Source organism: Lucilia cuprina, chromosome 3 (assembly GCF_022045245.1).
Source record: "Lucilia cuprina isolate Lc7/37 chromosome 3, ASM2204524v1, whole genome shotgun sequence".
NCBI lineage: Eukaryota > Metazoa > Arthropoda > Insecta > Diptera > Calliphoridae > Lucilia > Lucilia cuprina.
This window is the reverse complement of record NC_060951.1, coordinates 19,387,458-19,404,197: the sequence shown is the minus strand read 5'-3', so window position 1 is coordinate 19,404,197 and position 16,740 is coordinate 19,387,458. Positions and strand designations below refer to the sequence as shown.

General features: G+C 29.6%; 2 protein-coding genes across 5 annotated transcripts; one reads left to right on the top strand and one right to left on the bottom strand.

Moving 5' to 3' along the window:
* The first annotated feature begins 10,723 nt into the window (after nucleotides 1-10,723).
* On the top strand, nucleotides 10,724-14,972 carry LOC111685734 (delta(3,5)-Delta(2,4)-dienoyl-CoA isomerase, mitochondrial). 3 transcript variants are annotated; one of them, XM_046946175.1, is made up of 5 exons: nucleotides 10,724-10,919; nucleotides 11,040-11,218; nucleotides 11,281-11,369; nucleotides 12,871-13,406; nucleotides 14,778-14,972. In XM_046946175.1, exons 1-5 carry the CDS (start codon nucleotides 10,869-10,871, stop codon nucleotides 14,874-14,876), a joined length of 954 nt encoding a protein of 317 aa, XP_046802131.1. In that variant the 5' UTR covers nucleotides 10,724-10,868; the 3' UTR covers nucleotides 14,877-14,972. The 3 variants fall into 3 exon arrangements, with proteins under 3 accessions (XP_046802131.1, XP_023303779.1, XP_046802132.1); XM_023448011.2 differs by having other exon boundaries at nucleotides 10,727-10,923; nucleotides 11,056-11,218; XM_046946176.1 differs by having other exon boundaries at nucleotides 10,765-10,919; nucleotides 11,056-11,218.
* LOC111685733 (transcriptional adapter 1-like) lies at nucleotides 14,913-16,083 on the bottom strand. Of its 2 annotated transcripts, none has more exons than XM_046946174.1 (2): nucleotides 15,159-16,083; nucleotides 14,913-15,113 (listed from the first exon to the last, which is right to left on the bottom strand). In XM_046946174.1, exons 1-2 carry the CDS (start codon nucleotides 15,989-15,991, stop codon nucleotides 15,110-15,112), a joined length of 837 nt encoding a protein of 278 aa, XP_046802130.1. In that variant the 5' UTR covers nucleotides 15,992-16,083; the 3' UTR covers nucleotides 14,913-15,109. The 2 variants fall into 2 exon arrangements, with proteins under 2 accessions (XP_046802130.1, XP_023303778.1); XM_023448010.2 differs by having other exon boundaries at nucleotides 14,913-15,091; nucleotides 15,159-16,080.
* Nucleotides 16,084-16,740: the final 657 nt, after the last annotated feature.

Here is a 16,740-nt window from a genome sequence, read left to right as displayed (position 1 = left end):
ATGTTGACTCTTGATTTTTCTTGCTTCTTAGACGATTTTTAATCGAATCACTTTCTGTGTTCTGATCTTTATTAGTACTCTGTTGTAATTGATTGTTTTCTTTTTGTTCGGTTTTATCATTCGTATTTGTCTGGTCTTTTTCATTATTAGACTTTGTTTTACTTAAATCTCGACCGTTTGTATCAGTTGTTTCTGGGTTACTTTTTTATTATTTTATCTGATTGATCCCGTATTAAATCATTAGGTATAAATTCGAAAACATCGGATCATTGTTATTATCTGTATTGTACATTTTATTTTCTATAAATTTCACATCTCTGCTTGTTACTATTTGTTTTGTTCCAGCTTTCCACAATCTATAAGCTTTCGATTCCTCTGAATAACCAACAAGAATGTGTTCATTGCTTCTAGGATTCCACTTAGACCTTTTCACATCTGTTTTTTTACCTGTCCACAATTCTTCAGGTGTTTTAGTGCCATTTAACTTTGTCGGACAACGATTTCTTATATATCCTGATGTATTAATTAATTCAGTCCATAGACTCATTGGTAATCCTGAATCTATCATAAAGCAACGAGCCATTTCAACTAATGTTCTATTCATTATTTCCGCGACTCCGTTTTGCTGTGGTGTATAACTAGATGTCAATTGCCTTTTGATACCATTATCTTTCAAAAAATTTGTGAAATCTCGACTAACTAGTTCTGCGCCATTATCGCTTCGCAAAATTTTGATTTTCTTTCCTGTTTGCGTTTCAGCCATTTTCTTAAACTCTTTAAATTTATCTAAATACTGGCTCTTTTGTCGAACAAAATACAAAAATACTTTTCGGGAATAATCATCAATAAATATTGCAAAGCACAAACTACCACTCATAGATTCAGTCCTCATTGGACCACAAAGGTCTGTATGAACAAGCTCAAGAATTTCGGAAGTTGATTTTTCATTTTTATGTGGAAATGGTAAACATGTTTGTTTACCACGAATACACGGAACACAATTTATTTCAACATCTTTTAATTTTGACAATCCCTTCACCATTTCATCTATTTGCAATTTCCTTAAGTGGTTCTGATTCAGGTGACCATATCTTTTATGCCATATTTCCGTTTTAAAATCACTACTTTCTTCAGAAGTATGAATCATTTCCTTTTTATTTTTGAATAATGTGACAAAATACAAATTATCTCTTTTTCGGCCTTCAATTATCTTATTTCCTTCTTTATAGACTACTACTTCTGTTCCTTTCAGAACAACCATTATCAGTCAATTTACTAGTTGATATAAGATTACATCGTAAGTCAGGGACGTATAGAGTGTTACATAAGCCTAGATCTTGCTTTTTACCATTTGTATATACATTTATTTTGAACTTTCCAATACCTTTAATGTCTAACTCATTATCGTCTGCCAGTTTAACTTTGCCACTAAACTGATAATCGATATTTTCAAATAAAGATTTTTGAGTGCACATATGAGATGACGCACCACTATCAATCATCCACGTATCACGAGAACTGGCACAAAAAGCTGTTTCTGTCATGGTTATTAAAACTTCATTAGAAATACTATCCTGTTTAGCAAATCGATCATTTTCACTAGATGTTCTACAGTCTTTAGCTTTATGACCCTTTCTTCCACATCGAAAACATTTATAATTAAAGTTATTTTTCGACATACCTTCTTCTTGATTTTTTATATTTATTGATTTGATCATATGATTTCTTTTTATATGACTTGGCTTTAAAAACAGAATTGTTTGCATCATTTTCTTCTTTGTCACCAATTTCCAATAATTTGGATTTCAATACTGTAACTTTTGGAAATTCATTTGTAAACTATCAACCATAATCACAACGAGAAGATCTTCATCAATCTCGATCCCCATTTCCAAAATACATGAAACACATACATCAAAATCAATTAAAAACTGTTATATAGTTTGATTTTCTGACATTTTCATATTTAGTAACTTACGGTAACACTCTATCTTCTTCCGTATTGACTTACGATCAAAAGTTTCTTGAAAATATTACCAAACTTCTTTCGAACTTTAAAAGTTCTTCACCATTGTAACAATATTTGTCTCCACGGCCATTAAAATTTCGGATTTACAATTTTTGAAAAAAATATTACATTTGAATTTATAGTTTAAGAGATTTCTTTAAATATTTTGCAACATAATTTATCTATAAACATTATATATGAACGTATCTTTGCTTTTTAATCTGCAATATTGAAATAATAATTAAGTTAGTTGAAATATTTTTTTCTTCTACATACGAAAATTTACAACATTGTTTTTTTTTCTTTTTAATTTCAACGAAAAAAATTAAATGTCAAAAAAATAAAAAAATATTTTTTTCGTTTGTAAAAAATTAAATTTTTTCGGGCTATTAAATATATATAAAATGGGCAAAAAAAAAAATAATAAAATATAACGTTAAGTGATAAAAAATATTTTCAAGTTCTATAAGCCAAGAATTTTCGCGACTAAGTTTTGAAGTTTGGAGAGAGAGTAAGTTTCTTACATATGTGTTGGAGTTACACAGAACTCGTCTGTGAGAAGAGCGTAACGTTGTTGTTGTAAAAAAAATGACAGCGCACAGTGGGGCAGAATGGAAATTTTTTGGAAATAAATCTGGCATTTCTAAACGGCTGATCCGATCGGGATAAAATTTGGCGTGAGCGTAGCCAAGGAGTATTCGAGTTTAAGTTTTAAAGATGAACCCCGCAGATGCCTCAGGGACGACGACATGTAAAATTTTTAAACTCGTGCCATTTTTTTGTTTTTCACCCAAATACAAAGATTTTTATAATATCCGAGTTATAGGCATTTAAAAATTTAGTGATGCAAAATTTACCATACCTTGGTCCGCCTTTTTTGGATACCGGGCGTAATTTTGGACCAAATGGACTTGTTAGTTATTCACAAAAAATTATACAAAAAATTTCAGATCAATATCATTTACAGATCCAAAAATATACGTTTTTTAATTTAAAAATTCAAAAATTTTTAGATTTTTGCCGTTTTTTTGCCCAAAATGTGTCTTAACTCTTTTATTAATAAAATAAAATTTTCTTTAAGAACATATAACAATTTTATAGTTTTCTACAAGGTATCTTTACGCAGAACGCTTTGGCGTAAAAAACTTGTCCTATTTTTTGAAAATGTTGCCACTGCGTCCTTCCGAATATGACCTATTTTTTATCAAAACTTCAACTTTGGGCGACATGTTCTAAAATCCCAAAGCTGGGATCAGAAAACTGAAAGCAGTTTTGGAAACCTCAATATGTTTTCTATTTACTCCAAAAGTATTTTCCCAGCCCTGAAAGAAATGTGGACCCTATGGGCAAAAATGTAAAAATCCCATTTTTGGGATTTTCATTCCTATTTTTGGGAATTGCGGGATGCCCTTTGACCTTTTTAAATTTTTTTTTGCATTTTCTTATTTGAAATGACAAATTTAATAAGCGTTGGAGATTTCATTGAGTTTTGTTCATAAATAAAGATTTTGTCATATATTACATATTTGTTAAATTTCTAAAACTATGCTTTATATCAAAATTTTAATCGGGTCGCAGATAGCTACAACAATTTAGTCCATATTTATCCCTTAATATATTTTTTTAGTTAGATATGGAAATTCTCGACCCTTTACAAAAAATTTCAAGCCAATACCTTAATTACATTCAAAAATATGTTCATTTAAACCTGTGTCCTTTAATTTCATATTTTTCATATTTTAGTATTAAGTATGACAGAACATACATTTGGTGTTGAATAAAATATTTGGACAATTTTTAAAAATTATTTTGTTAATTATTTTATTAAAGACTATAACATTGTATATACAATAAAAAAATATAATTTTATTATGAGCCACGCACAACAACACCTAAATCACCCCACACAAACCACCTTTCCCGCCCACCGAAATATAAAACACAATTTAATACAATTTCATCAGTTAGTATAATAGCTTTTTTATTTGAACTATTTATCTTAAACATAATACAATTAATTCTTACAACCTACTTATATAGTTAATTCCTAACACTACTTATTTTCTACAAAATAATCTGTCATACGGGATACATATCCATAAGGTAATATAAGTCCTTTAAATCTTCCTCGTTTTGAGATGATAGAGTTTCATAACAAATCCATCTTTTTCGCATAGTTGAAAGAACAGGATCAGAAGATAGAAGTAAACTATTAAAAATATCTTCATTCTGTGATTGCCTGGAGCATTTTCTTAAGCTGAAAAGTTGAACATGCTTAAAATCTCAATTCCTCGCTTCGTGGGATTCTTCTGTTAACTCTCCAAGTGGAAGAATATTCGATTCAATTATTATTTGACCATGACACAATACTTTGTGTACTGTTGGTGTTAGTTCCCTCCATGGATACAGAGAAAAAACTTTTTTCAATCTCAAATGAGGAAATTGCTGATACATTTAACGAAATTCTGAAAAAGGAAAACCTATGGATGCCGTACATATTGCAACTATTCTTCCTAATGCATCACCAAAAACGACTTAAGCGAATTGTGGAAAGTATACCAACTCCAACATCACAATCAAATTTTACTGAAGAGGAAGCAATAGCGCTTATGTTGGAACTGGGTCTCAGTCGAAATAAGTACCAAATTTTAAGGAAAGCTCTGCATGAAAAAGGACACAATATATTACATTCCTTAACGATGTTTTACGCAAGATCCTTTTTTTGCTTTACTTGAATTGGTGGTGGAGCCAACAGATAAAATGTTAGCCGATGTTCTAACTAAACCTGTTCCTAAACCTAAACATGTTTTTTGTTGTAATAATTTTGGAATTGTATTGTAAATTCTTATATGTTGAAGAGGCATGTTGTTATGTATTTTAAAATACTTTGTATTCAACAAAATGAATTTGATCAAGTTTTTATTGTATAATATGTTTTTGTAAAATGAAAATTTTTCTTCACTTCAAATAAACTTTTCAAACTTATTGTATCTTTTGGATAAACATAACGCTGTTTAAATTATAATATATTTAATAAGTTTAAGAAATTATGAAATTCTAAAAGTTTTTATTTAAAAATTATAATTAATAAGATTGATTTAATTTAAATACATCTTCTTTTAACTAAATTTCAACAAATTTACACATTTTCTTTACAAACATAATGATTTGAAGATTTTCATATATAAAATAATTAAATTTTTGTAATCCCGAAATCCCGTGATCCCGGGTTTACAATTTTCAAAATCCCGAATCCCGGGATTTGTAAAAGCCAGTCCCGATTGGCATTCCCAATAGTAACCCATTAAACAATTTTAAGCAAAACAAGTAAGAATGTATAGTCGGGCATAGCCGACCATATGATACCCTACACCAGTCAGTATGTATGTAAAAAATGGGGATTATTTAAAAAAATAAAGCATTTGGTTTGTTTTTTAACTTTATTTCGGAATATTTTTACTTTTTTGGCTAAAAAAGATATTTTTTACAAGAGGGCTCAAAGGGGAGTAGGGCAAAATATGGCCCTATCTATAAAAATGTTGGTAGGGGGAGTTAAGTCTTCTTCTATGTAGAATTTAAAAGTGTTATTAGTGTTTGTAAGTGAATTTTGAACTTTAAGTCATTTTCTGAAGGGAAGTTTGTATGGGGGATAGGGTCAAATTAAGCCCGATCATTATAAAAATCAGTAGTGTCATTTAAAGTTCTATAAAACTAAGTTTTGTTGACTTTTGTCAACAAAATATATCATTTAAAATAATTATAAGCGAAATAGGGCCTTTTGGGGGGTACGGTTGTATGGGGGCTAGTCGAAATAATGGACCGATTTTAATCATTTTCAATAGGTTTGGGCTTGGGCCAAAAGAAGCGTGTGTGCCAAATTTTATCCAATTATCTTGAAAATTGCGGCCTGTACCTTGCACACAAGGTTTACATGGACAGCCAGCCAGCCAGACATAGCTTAATCGACTCAGAAAATTATTCTTAGCCGATTGGTATACTTTAAGGTGGACGAATATTTTTGTATGTTACAAACATCAGCACAATTCTAATTTTATGTTTCGTATAATATGATGAAATGTGAAATACATTAAAAATTCGAATACTTTTGTGAGGAAATTTTAAAAAAAGCTTAATTAATTTAAGTAAATGTAAATTTTTCAAGTTATAAAAAGTGTGATATGAATCCCAAGGACTGTCTAGATAATATAACAAATGAATTTATTTATTTTGCACACAAAAAATATTATTAAATTTGGCTTTCTTGCATAGAATACCTAAATTCGAATACTTATGAGAGACACTGTATTTCTAGTCATTTATGTGCAGATTTGAATGTATTATATTATTCTTTTTTTGTTCAAAATTATAAATTACACATTTGTCATAAAAAATGAAACCATCACACATTGAGAGAGAATACGGATGGGAAATTTGACAGTCGTATGGCTCTCTTCATTCTCTTTAGCAGTGAAACAATTGTTTCCATCTTACTTTGTTATTGTGTTATACCAATCGTGTAAACACAAAAAATATAAATCGTATGACTTGTATTCTCTTTTTGGTATCTGCCGGTCCACACTAGGAAACTTTTTTTGGGAAATTTTTGATTTTGCGTGAGAGAGAAAGAGAAAGAATATCATTCATCTCTCTCGCGGTACGGAGTTTCTCGTACTCGGAAACTTGCTTTGTATTGTTATTCTTCTCATTCGTACAACAACAAATCAATGCAATTAATACGTAGTTTCTGAAACAAAAGTTTCTATGTGTGGACACAAAGTAAATTAATAAAGTATCGACACGAGTTGTTGTACAACAAACGTCTACAAAAAACACAGTTTTTGTTCGAAATACTCACTTGTCAAAATTTGTTTACAAAAATGAACCAATAATTAATGGAAAATATGGCATTATTGTTGTACTTTCCAAAAATATGTTGTTATTTATATTAAAAGTCACAAAGTTTTCTTTATTTTTTAAAAATTTGAACATTATTAAAAATATTATACACTTACATAAATTTACTTTGTGTGGACATTAAGGAAACTTCAAAAGAGAATTAAGAAAAAGAACTCAACAAATGTTTTCTAGTGTGGACCATGTCTATACGGATGGGATTTCATTTTACTTCTTCCTTAGACTTTACATACGCAAAGTTTGATCGTGTAAAGTGCCCTTAAGTGTAAGAAATCCAGTGATGCCACATATAATCTTAAAATATATTTAAATTTTTATCTACTCATTTTACATATTTTTATACCCACCATGAAAAAAGATGGGGGTATATTGTTTTTGTCATTCCGTTTGTAACACATTGAAATATTCGTCTAAGACCCATAAAAGTATATATATATATATATATATATTATATATATATATATATATATATATATATATATATATATATTATATATATATATATATATATATATATATATATATATATATTATATATATATATATATATATATATATATATATATATATATATATATATATATATATATATATATATATATATATATATATATATATATATATATATTCTGGGTCCTTATTAGATTCTAAGACCATCTAGCCATGTCCGTCCGTCTGTCTGTTGAAAACACGATAGAGTCCAAACGGAAATAGCTAGCGAGCTGATACTTATAGTTGATACAGTTTGTTTGGTATTGAAAATGGGCAATATCGGTCCACGATTTCGCCTAGCCCCCATATAAGGCCCCCTTTAGAAAATGACATTATCGCCAATAACTGACTAACAAAAGCATCAATAGCGCTGTAATTCGGCACAAACATGTTTTATGGGGACATAAATCTTTTCATAAAATTTCATAAGGATCGGTCCATAATTGACCCTACCCCCCATACAAAGTACCCTTCAGAAAATGACTTTATCGTTCACAACTGACTAACAGAAGCATCAATAGCGGTGTAATTCGGCACAAACATGTTTTATGGTGACATAAATCTCTTCGTAGAATTTTATAAGGATCGGTCCATAATTGACCCTACCCCCCATATAAAGTCCCCTTCAGAAAATGACTTTATCGCCAATAACTGGCTAAGAGAAGCATCAATAGCAGTGAAATTCGACACAAACATGTGTTATAGGGACGTAAATCTTTTCATAGAATTTCATAAGGATCGGTCCATAATTGTCCCTACCCCCATACAAAGTACCCTTCAGAAAATGACTTTATCGCTCACAACTGACTAACAGAAGCATCAATAGCGGTGTAATTCGACACAAACATGAAAATGACATTATCGCCAATAACTGACTAACAAAAGTATCAATAGCGCTGTAATTCGGCACAAACATGTTTTATGGGGACATAAATCTTTTCATAGAATTTCATTAGGACCGGTCCATAATTGACCCCCCCATATACAAAGTACCCTTCAGAAAATGACTTTATCGTTCACAACCGACTAACAGAAGCATCAATAGCGGTGTAATTCGGCACAAACATGTTTTATGGTGATATAAATCACTTCGTAGAATTTTATAAGGATCGGTCCATAATTGACTCTACCCCCATATAAAGTCCCCTTCAGAAAATGACTTTATCGACCATAACTGGCTAAGAGAAGCATCAATAGCAGTGAAATTCGGCACAAACATGTTTTACGGGAACATAAATCTCTTCGTAGAATTTTATAAGGATCGGTCCATAATTGACCCTACCCCCCATACAAAGTACCCTTCAGAAAATGACTTTATCGCTCACAACTGACTAACAGAAGCATCAATAGCAGTGAAATTCGGCACAAACATGTTTTATAGGAACACAAATCTTCTCGTAGAATTTCATAAGGATCGGTCCATAATTGACCCTACCCACCATACAAAGTACCCTTCAGAAAATGACTTTATCGCCCATAACTGGCTAAGAGAAGCATCAATAGCAGTGTAATTCGGCACAAACATATTTTATGGTGACATAAATCTCTTCGTAGAATTGTATAAGGATCGGTCCATAATTGACCCTACCCCCCATATAAAGTCCCCTTCAGAAAATGATTTTATCGCCCATAACTGGCTAAGAGAAGCATCAATAGCGGTGAAATTCGGCACAAACACGTTTTATGGGGACATAAATCTTTTCGTAGAATTTTATAAGGATCGGTTCATAATTGACCCTACCCCCCATATAAAGTCCCCTTCAGAAAATAACTTTGTCGCTCATAACTGGCTAAGAGAAGCATCAATAGCGGTGATATTCGGCACAAACATGTTTTATGGTCTCATAAATCTCTTTGTAGAATTTTATAAGGATAATTGACCCTATACATAATTGACCCTATCCCACCTATAAGGTCCCTTTCAGAAAAAGACTTTAATGCTCATATCTACCTTAAAAAGCATATATATAACAATAATATTCGACATATAAAAGTTTTATGGGAACTAAAATCATTTAGACAACGAATTCAACGCTCATTACTACAAAATTCTACATACACAAGTTTCGTGCGAGCCAAAATCTCCCTATCAAATTTTATAAGGATCGATCCTTATTGAATGTAAGAATATCGGTTCTCGTTTTCTCCTATCCCTATTATAATGCCCCCTTCAGAAAATAACTTTATCGCTAAGAGATGTATCAATAGCGGTGAAATTCAACACAAACATGTTTAATGAGAACTTAAATTTATGCTCATATCTGTTCATAACATATATATAAAGCAATAAAATTCGACATAAAAAAGTTTTATAGGAAATAAAATCATTTTCATAAATTTAATGAAAATGGATTTATAATTGACCTTACCAAGGTCCCCTTCTGAAAATGACTTTAAGACTTATTACTGAACCAAAAATGTTAGTACATCAGTAAAATTCTACATAAACATGAATGATTTGATGGTGGGTATATAAGATTCGGCATGGCCGAATATAACACTCTTACTTGTTATAAACTGAATTTTTAATTTCGCTTAGGGAAGCGGATACTCTAGTTTTAATAAATATACCATTTTTCCTTCTAGTTTTTCCTATCACACACTTTTTTGAGAAATATTAGAAAACAATAAATCTTCCTAAATGTCAAGATTTGCAAAAAGATATTAAAAGAAATCGTGTGTGTTTAAATGGGGTATTAAGTACATTATAGTTTGTCACATAAGTTTTATATGCTTAAACTGACTTAAGCTAGTGTATGCATATTAGAGTTAGGCTTTTACATATATTTATATCATTATCTTCAAATGATTTACATATGTATTTTTGTATATTTTAACCCGAAGCGTTCTTCAATTGCTTCCAAGAGTTGATCAATTTCATTCTCATTTTAATTTAAAGATGTCTCAAATTTTTGTTTGTTTTCGTTAAATTTGTTTATCTTTTCATATTGAATTTCTTTTAATACCAGGCCTAAATTACTACAAATGTGATAAATTTTATTACATACTCCCATTTATCTATTCCAGTTTCAACAGGTATTGTTGTTTTGCATTTACTGCACTCAGCCATATTGAGTGGTTTTATTTTTTTTTAAGATATGTTAATAAAATTTTATTTCTCATTAAAATTTTAGAATATATTAATATTTTCGTTGACGTACGCTTGTAGCAATTTTAAAAGAAACAATTTCAAATGAATTTTGACAATCAGTTGTGTGATAAACTTGTAGGTGTAACTGCAGAGCTAAAGTTCAACATTTTATCGTTACACAAGTCTGGCATGTCTGCAGAATTAAAAATACGACCTTGTTTAAATTCGGAATAACTTTAAAATCCGTATTCTACAGCAGTCCATATAATACGTTCCACAATAAATAGGATTTAATAATTTATAAATAATCAGTTTATTAAATTTTTATTTTTAGTTATTCAAGCCACAGATACCTCATAAGTAATGTTTTTGAGAACTATTGTAAAACCAGCTGCATTTCCATATCGGAATATAGTGAGTAAGTTAATAGCTGAAGTAATATACATTGTACCAAAGATGGTACCGGTACAAAGTTCAGATTTTTTAATTTTGAAGATAATAAGTTTTAATCAAAAATATCTTTCAAGTTATCAGTTTAATCTATTTACAGCAAATAACAATGCTCGGATGATGTCTACAAAAATGTTGCCGGAAAGTATTACAAATATTCCATCTTTCAAGACTCTGGCCGTTACGACTCCAAAACCATTTGTTTTTCACGTTGAATTGAATAGACCTCAGCGTTATAATGCTATCAACAAAGAAATGTGGATGTAAATATATTTAGATACATTATTAAATTTATATGCAACCCTTTACCCATATTTTTATATAGCGAAATCAAAGACTGCTTTGAAAGTTTAAGTTCGAATCCCGATTGTAGAGCGATTGTCATCTCTGCGGCTGGAAAACATTTTACTGCAGGTTTGTACTTGTTTTTTCTTTAACTTAATATACATCATACATAGGAAAGATTTTAAGACCAGTTCCCGTAGCCCAAATGTGCTTAAATTAGGAAGCCAATTTAGTGACTTTATCAATGAATTTTGTTATTTTTTTTGCATTCAACGACTCCTTGATCTTTTAAACCATCAACAATTTCATCCTCCTTTAAATATTTCAGGGTTGGTAAAATATAACTCCTTTGATAATATTAAGTGTATGATGTAAGAAATTTCAATTTGACAGACCCGAGGAGGACGACATGTTTAACACAATTTATATCCGAATGATATACAAAATTTGCAAAAGTAAAAACAAAATAAATAGAAGGCAAGTTTAACTGTATGAGAAAATCAAAACACAAGTTTTTATGTTTTATTTAAGTTTATAAAAGCAAGCGAGAGAGTGTTAATGTCAACCGTATTCAATGAGAACTTGGTGTCAACTGAAAAAGCAATTTTTTTATAAGCTTTATTCATTATTTTTACTAAAATTATTTCAATATTTATTATTGTCTAATAAAACAGTGTTATTAATGCAAAACTTCATATAGTTTGGTACAGGAACCTTTTTTAATATTAATTGTTTATACTTCTATGAAAAATGCTATATTTTATTTATATAAAATTAGTATTTCAGAGGAAAAATGCGTTTGAAACTCATTTAAATTCCCAAATGAAGAAGTAGATAATTTTAAATACGCAGGAATTAGATAATTTAAAAAATATTTGCATTACTCGTGTGCAGTGTTTTTTCTTCCAAGAAAACTAATGAAGCACACCCTTCCCGCTAATCAAAATTAATTAAAGTATATCCATACTCTTAGGTTGCTATTAATGAGGTATACAGCAAAAACTATATAACCATTTTGGATTTAATGCAATTTTAAAAATGCAATTGTACATAAATAATTTAAAATCCTTATAATTTTTTATATATCAAACGTAAATGCATATATTTTTTTAGTTAATGATTGTAAATTAATGTACTAATTAATCGTGTCGAATAATCTATAAAAAATTTGTACTTTAAAAAATTTAATAATTTTTTGAACCCTAAAATCTAAAATAAAAAGAGAATTTTCCACATATAAAGAAGGTTTAAATATGATTCTCATCTGAACTTAATCTAAAATTATCAAATTTATCGACCACATTTTAGTAGTTAGGATCGTAATGCAAAATACACACAATCGTAAAGCACTAAAATAAAATGGAATTGTTTTATCTTTTTCTCACTATTCCGGTTGATATGTACATTTTTAAAAATTAACAAAACTATATTAAATATGTTCTTTAATAAGATACATATTTTCTAGTACCCGGTTTAAAAACCGGAATTTTGAATTTGTGGGAAATGAACGATATAAGGAAAAAATATTTAGAATTAGCGAAAAAATTTGGTTTGTTCTCCTGTAAACTAGTTTTTTAAAGATAGAGGTTTTTGATAACTAAAATATTTTACTAAAGGTATTTCTTCTTAGGTATTGATTTGACTGACATGTTAAAATTGGGCCAAGATCTCTCAGAGATTGAGGATGTTGCTCGGAAAGGAATTTATCTGGAACGTCTTATAAAATTGTATCAGGATTCCATAAGTTCGTTAGAAAATTGTCCTAAGCCCGTCATATCTGCAATACACTCTGCTTGCATTGGGGCTGGTATTGATATGATTACAGCGGCAGATATTCGTTACTGCTCTCAAGATGCTTTTTTCTCTGTAAAAGAAGTTGAAATTGGCATGGCAGCCGATGTTGGCACTTTACAACGATTCCCTAAAGCAGTTGGAAGCCAATCATTGGCCCGGGAATTATGTTACACTGGACGTCGTTTTGAGAGTTCAGAGGCTTTCAATTGTGGATTAATCAGTAAAGTTTTCCCTGACAAAGATTCATTAGTTAACGGCGCCCTAGCTTTAGCTGAAAGCATTGCAGAGAAGAGTCCGATCGCTGTACAGGCTACTAAACAAAACGTTGTCTACTCACAAAGCCGTCCTAATCAAAAGGGTTTAGATCACATTGTAAGTTTGTACATATTAACAGTACCGAAAAAATAGAAACAAGAAAATTGTCAGTGGAAAAAGTATTTCCTGAAAAACAATATAGTAATGGTCAATATTCCTAATGAAATATATATCTCAACATAAATGTACATCGTCAAATGAAAAGTTAAATAACGAATCATCACTTTTTATAGATTTACAGGAGAAGAAAAAACGTTATAAAATTATTTAAGATAAAAAACATTATTTTATATTTATGTGTAAAACACGAAAGAGATCAATTTCAGAAGAAAAATATTATTTTTCAATAATAATTTTTCATAGTATTAAGAAAAAAATTCCTTACGGGAGGAACTAGAAGGCTGAAATTTTCTACAAATAATCTCTATTATTATAGTTTGGTGTTTAAAATGAGAAATATCGGTGTTATTATGCTTTGTTCAAATTTCTTAAATAATTGTGATGATACTTTTTTTTCTAAATGAAAATGTTCTGATGATACGTTATTTTGGTTTTAAAATCGTTATTTTTTGGGTAAACTCATAAAATTTTGTAAAGAGATTTATTTTCATCTTGTAAATCATTCAAAAAGTATTTTTTTTTTTTTTTTGATGATACGTTGGTTTACATTTCAGTTGAAGCTATGTACTATCCTCTGCTGTTCAGTAAAATTTTGTTTGGATATACATGAAATAGCCATTGGAAAATATAATAGAAACAACATATTTTATTATATACTTTTAGGAAAGTCTTAAAATCGCGTATAAAACTATAATTTGAAATTATTTAGAAATAAAAACTATTTTAAATACAGTTTTAATCTCAAATTCTGAACTCCCAATCGCATTATGATTTGTCTTAAATTTTCGATTCTTATTGGACTTTTTATAAAATTGTTCTAAACATCGATAAGTTTTCGATATCTATCAATGGCCTAAAACTTATTCGAATCGTAAATCATTAAAAAAAAAACAATGTTATAAGTTATGTTAATACTTATTTTATGTGTTTTCATAAAAGTGACACTCTCAATTCTGCTGTCAGGTTCCATTTACTCATTTAAACTAAGCAAAAAACAAAAGCAAAAATACATTTATATTTGTAAATTTGTATTTGTAAATAAAAGAAAAAAAATATTTTGTTACATACCTAAATCATAATAATATTTATTTATTTTATTAATCCAAATGTGACCCCAAGTCTTTAGGCCCAATATTTGTATCTATTATTTTTTCAAAGCTAAAAGTTTTTTCTTGTTTCTGTTTCTCTATTGCTTGCACTGTATGTATGTATAAGAAAATATACATGACATAAATACATACATATGTATATATGTAAAAACGTTTAATTTATTTCTCGTATTCTATTTTTAATGAATATTCCTATTAGCGTGAAATGAACAAATTATATCTACAATCCGAAGACTTCGCTCAAGCTGCTGCAGCCCAATTGACTAAAGGGGAAAAGCCAGTCTTTTCAAAGTTATAAACACTAAACACCGTTATATTAATTACATTTAACTAATGTTGTCAATATTTTGTTTTATTTTTAATAAATTGATGAATAAATATATATTTTAATGCATCATTTGTGTTAATCTTTCCATATTTATTGCATAAACTGAATGTGAAGGTATTAAATTGCGATCTGAAAATGCTCTCTGGCAATCTGTAAGAGTAATTTCCTTCGTATTTTTGGGATTTCTGAAAAGGAAATAGATTTCAACTGATTAAAAAGTTAAAAGTTCTTAAAAAATTCCTATATAATTACATTTCTTCACAGGCGGAGAGAAAAGTAACGTCATCATTAGATCTACGCATAAAATTAGGTGATGTTATTTCTTTATCTAGCTCTAAAGGCCCGTCATCTTGTTTTTGGCGTGTAACAGTATTGCGCACTGACGGATCTTTTAGTGATGCTCCAACATCATAGTAGAATGAGCCTTCTCCAGTTACTTTATAATGTTCTTTTTTCATAATGACTGCTGATATAAGATTTTTAAGTAGTACTTGCACTGCCATTGCAACGTATTCTGCAACATTATCTTCCACATTAACTAGACCAGATTCCCATGCTCCAATAAGAAAACGGCCTAAAATAAATCCAGCATCCGGTAAAAATAATTCTTGAACACAATATCGTTGGGTTGGCAGAATCTGGACATTTGCTTCCGTTCCTGTTGCCGGTCGTATTAATTTCATTGTGTCTTCCATAATAAAATCCAAGAAATCATACGGTTCAAATGTAACTCTATCACTAGATACTCGAGAACTTTTTTTTCGCTTGGCTTTACGGCTCCCACTATTATTCGTACCCAATGTTGCACCAGAAACTCCTACTGAGAGACTGCCACTTATAGGGCTTGGTTCCTGCGGCATTTGAAAAGCATCTATTTTATTAAGTATTGCAATAAAAAATTGATTGTGCAAGTGCATTTTGTCTGGCGATAAAAATTTTCGAGATTCATAATCGAACTGTTCTTTAGACCATTTATGTCTGAACCAAAGCTTCATATTAGATAAATATTTCTGAGCATTATCGCCCAGAGCCGACATTAAAGCATTTTTCGCAGCACCAACTTTATCACTTAAATCGTTATTCATTTTTATTTACTTATTTTTTCAAAACAAACATTATAAATAGGAAAGCTGAATTTACTTTGGCTACAAACATGATGCAATAATAAGGTGATGTCAATTCAACAGCTGACTGTATTTTTTTAAAGAAAGTTGCCAGGGTGCACTTATAAGCAAAGTAAATTAATAAAGTAGCCAAAGTAAATTTATAAAGTAGACTCATTTGAACAGCTGACTATTTTTTTTAACTTGCTATTTGTGGATTTACTTGACAAAAGTGTTTATGTTGACATATTTGTTTTCATTTTAACGCTTGCTTTTGTACAAATTTCTGAGTAATTTGTTGTATTTAATGTGAAAAAGTGTATTTTAAGTGTATAATATTTTTAAAAATGTTCAAATTTTTAAAAAATAAAGAAAACTCTGTGACTTTTAATATAAATAACAACATATTTTTAGAAAGTACAACAATAATGCCATATTTTCCATTAATTATTGGTTCATTTTTGTAAACAAATTTTGACAAGTAAGTATTTCGAACAAAAACAAATTGCCTGTGGTTTTTGTAGACGTTTGTTGTACAACAACTCGTGTCGCTACTTTATAAATTTACTTTGAAAGTAGCGATATCTCTCGTTGTACAACAACATCTACAACAAACACATGTATTTTGTTTTTGGAATAATCCAAGAATGTGTCAAAATAAAATTTAAGAAAATTTCTTTTAACAACAAAGTGAACAAAACATAAATATAATATATTACTTTTAAGTTGAA

What these genes read in the sequence shown, in the direction of transcription:
- LOC111685734 (XM_046946175.1), top strand. Translation starts at nt 10,869, where the DNA reads ATGTTTTTGAGAACTATTGTAAAACCAGCTGCATTTCCATATCGGAAT. An exon ending in TGGAAAACATTTTACTGCAG is followed by an intron (nt 11,370 to 12,870) that starts GTTTGTACTTGT and finishes ATTTCTTCTTAG; the next exon opens with GTATTGATTTGACTGACATG. An exon ending in AAAAGGGTTTAGATCACATT is followed by an intron (nt 13,407 to 14,777) that starts GTAAGTTTGTAC and finishes TATTCCTATTAG; the next exon opens with CGTGAAATGAACAAATTATA.
- LOC111685733 (XM_023448010.2), bottom strand. Translation starts at nt 15,991, where the DNA reads ATGAATAACGATTTAAGTGATAAAGTTGGTGCTGCGAAAAATGCTTTA. An exon ending in CTCTCCGCCTGTGAAGAAAT is followed by an intron (nt 15,092 to 15,158) that starts GTAATTATATAG and finishes TTTCCTTTTCAG; the next exon opens with AAATCCCAAAAATACGAAGG.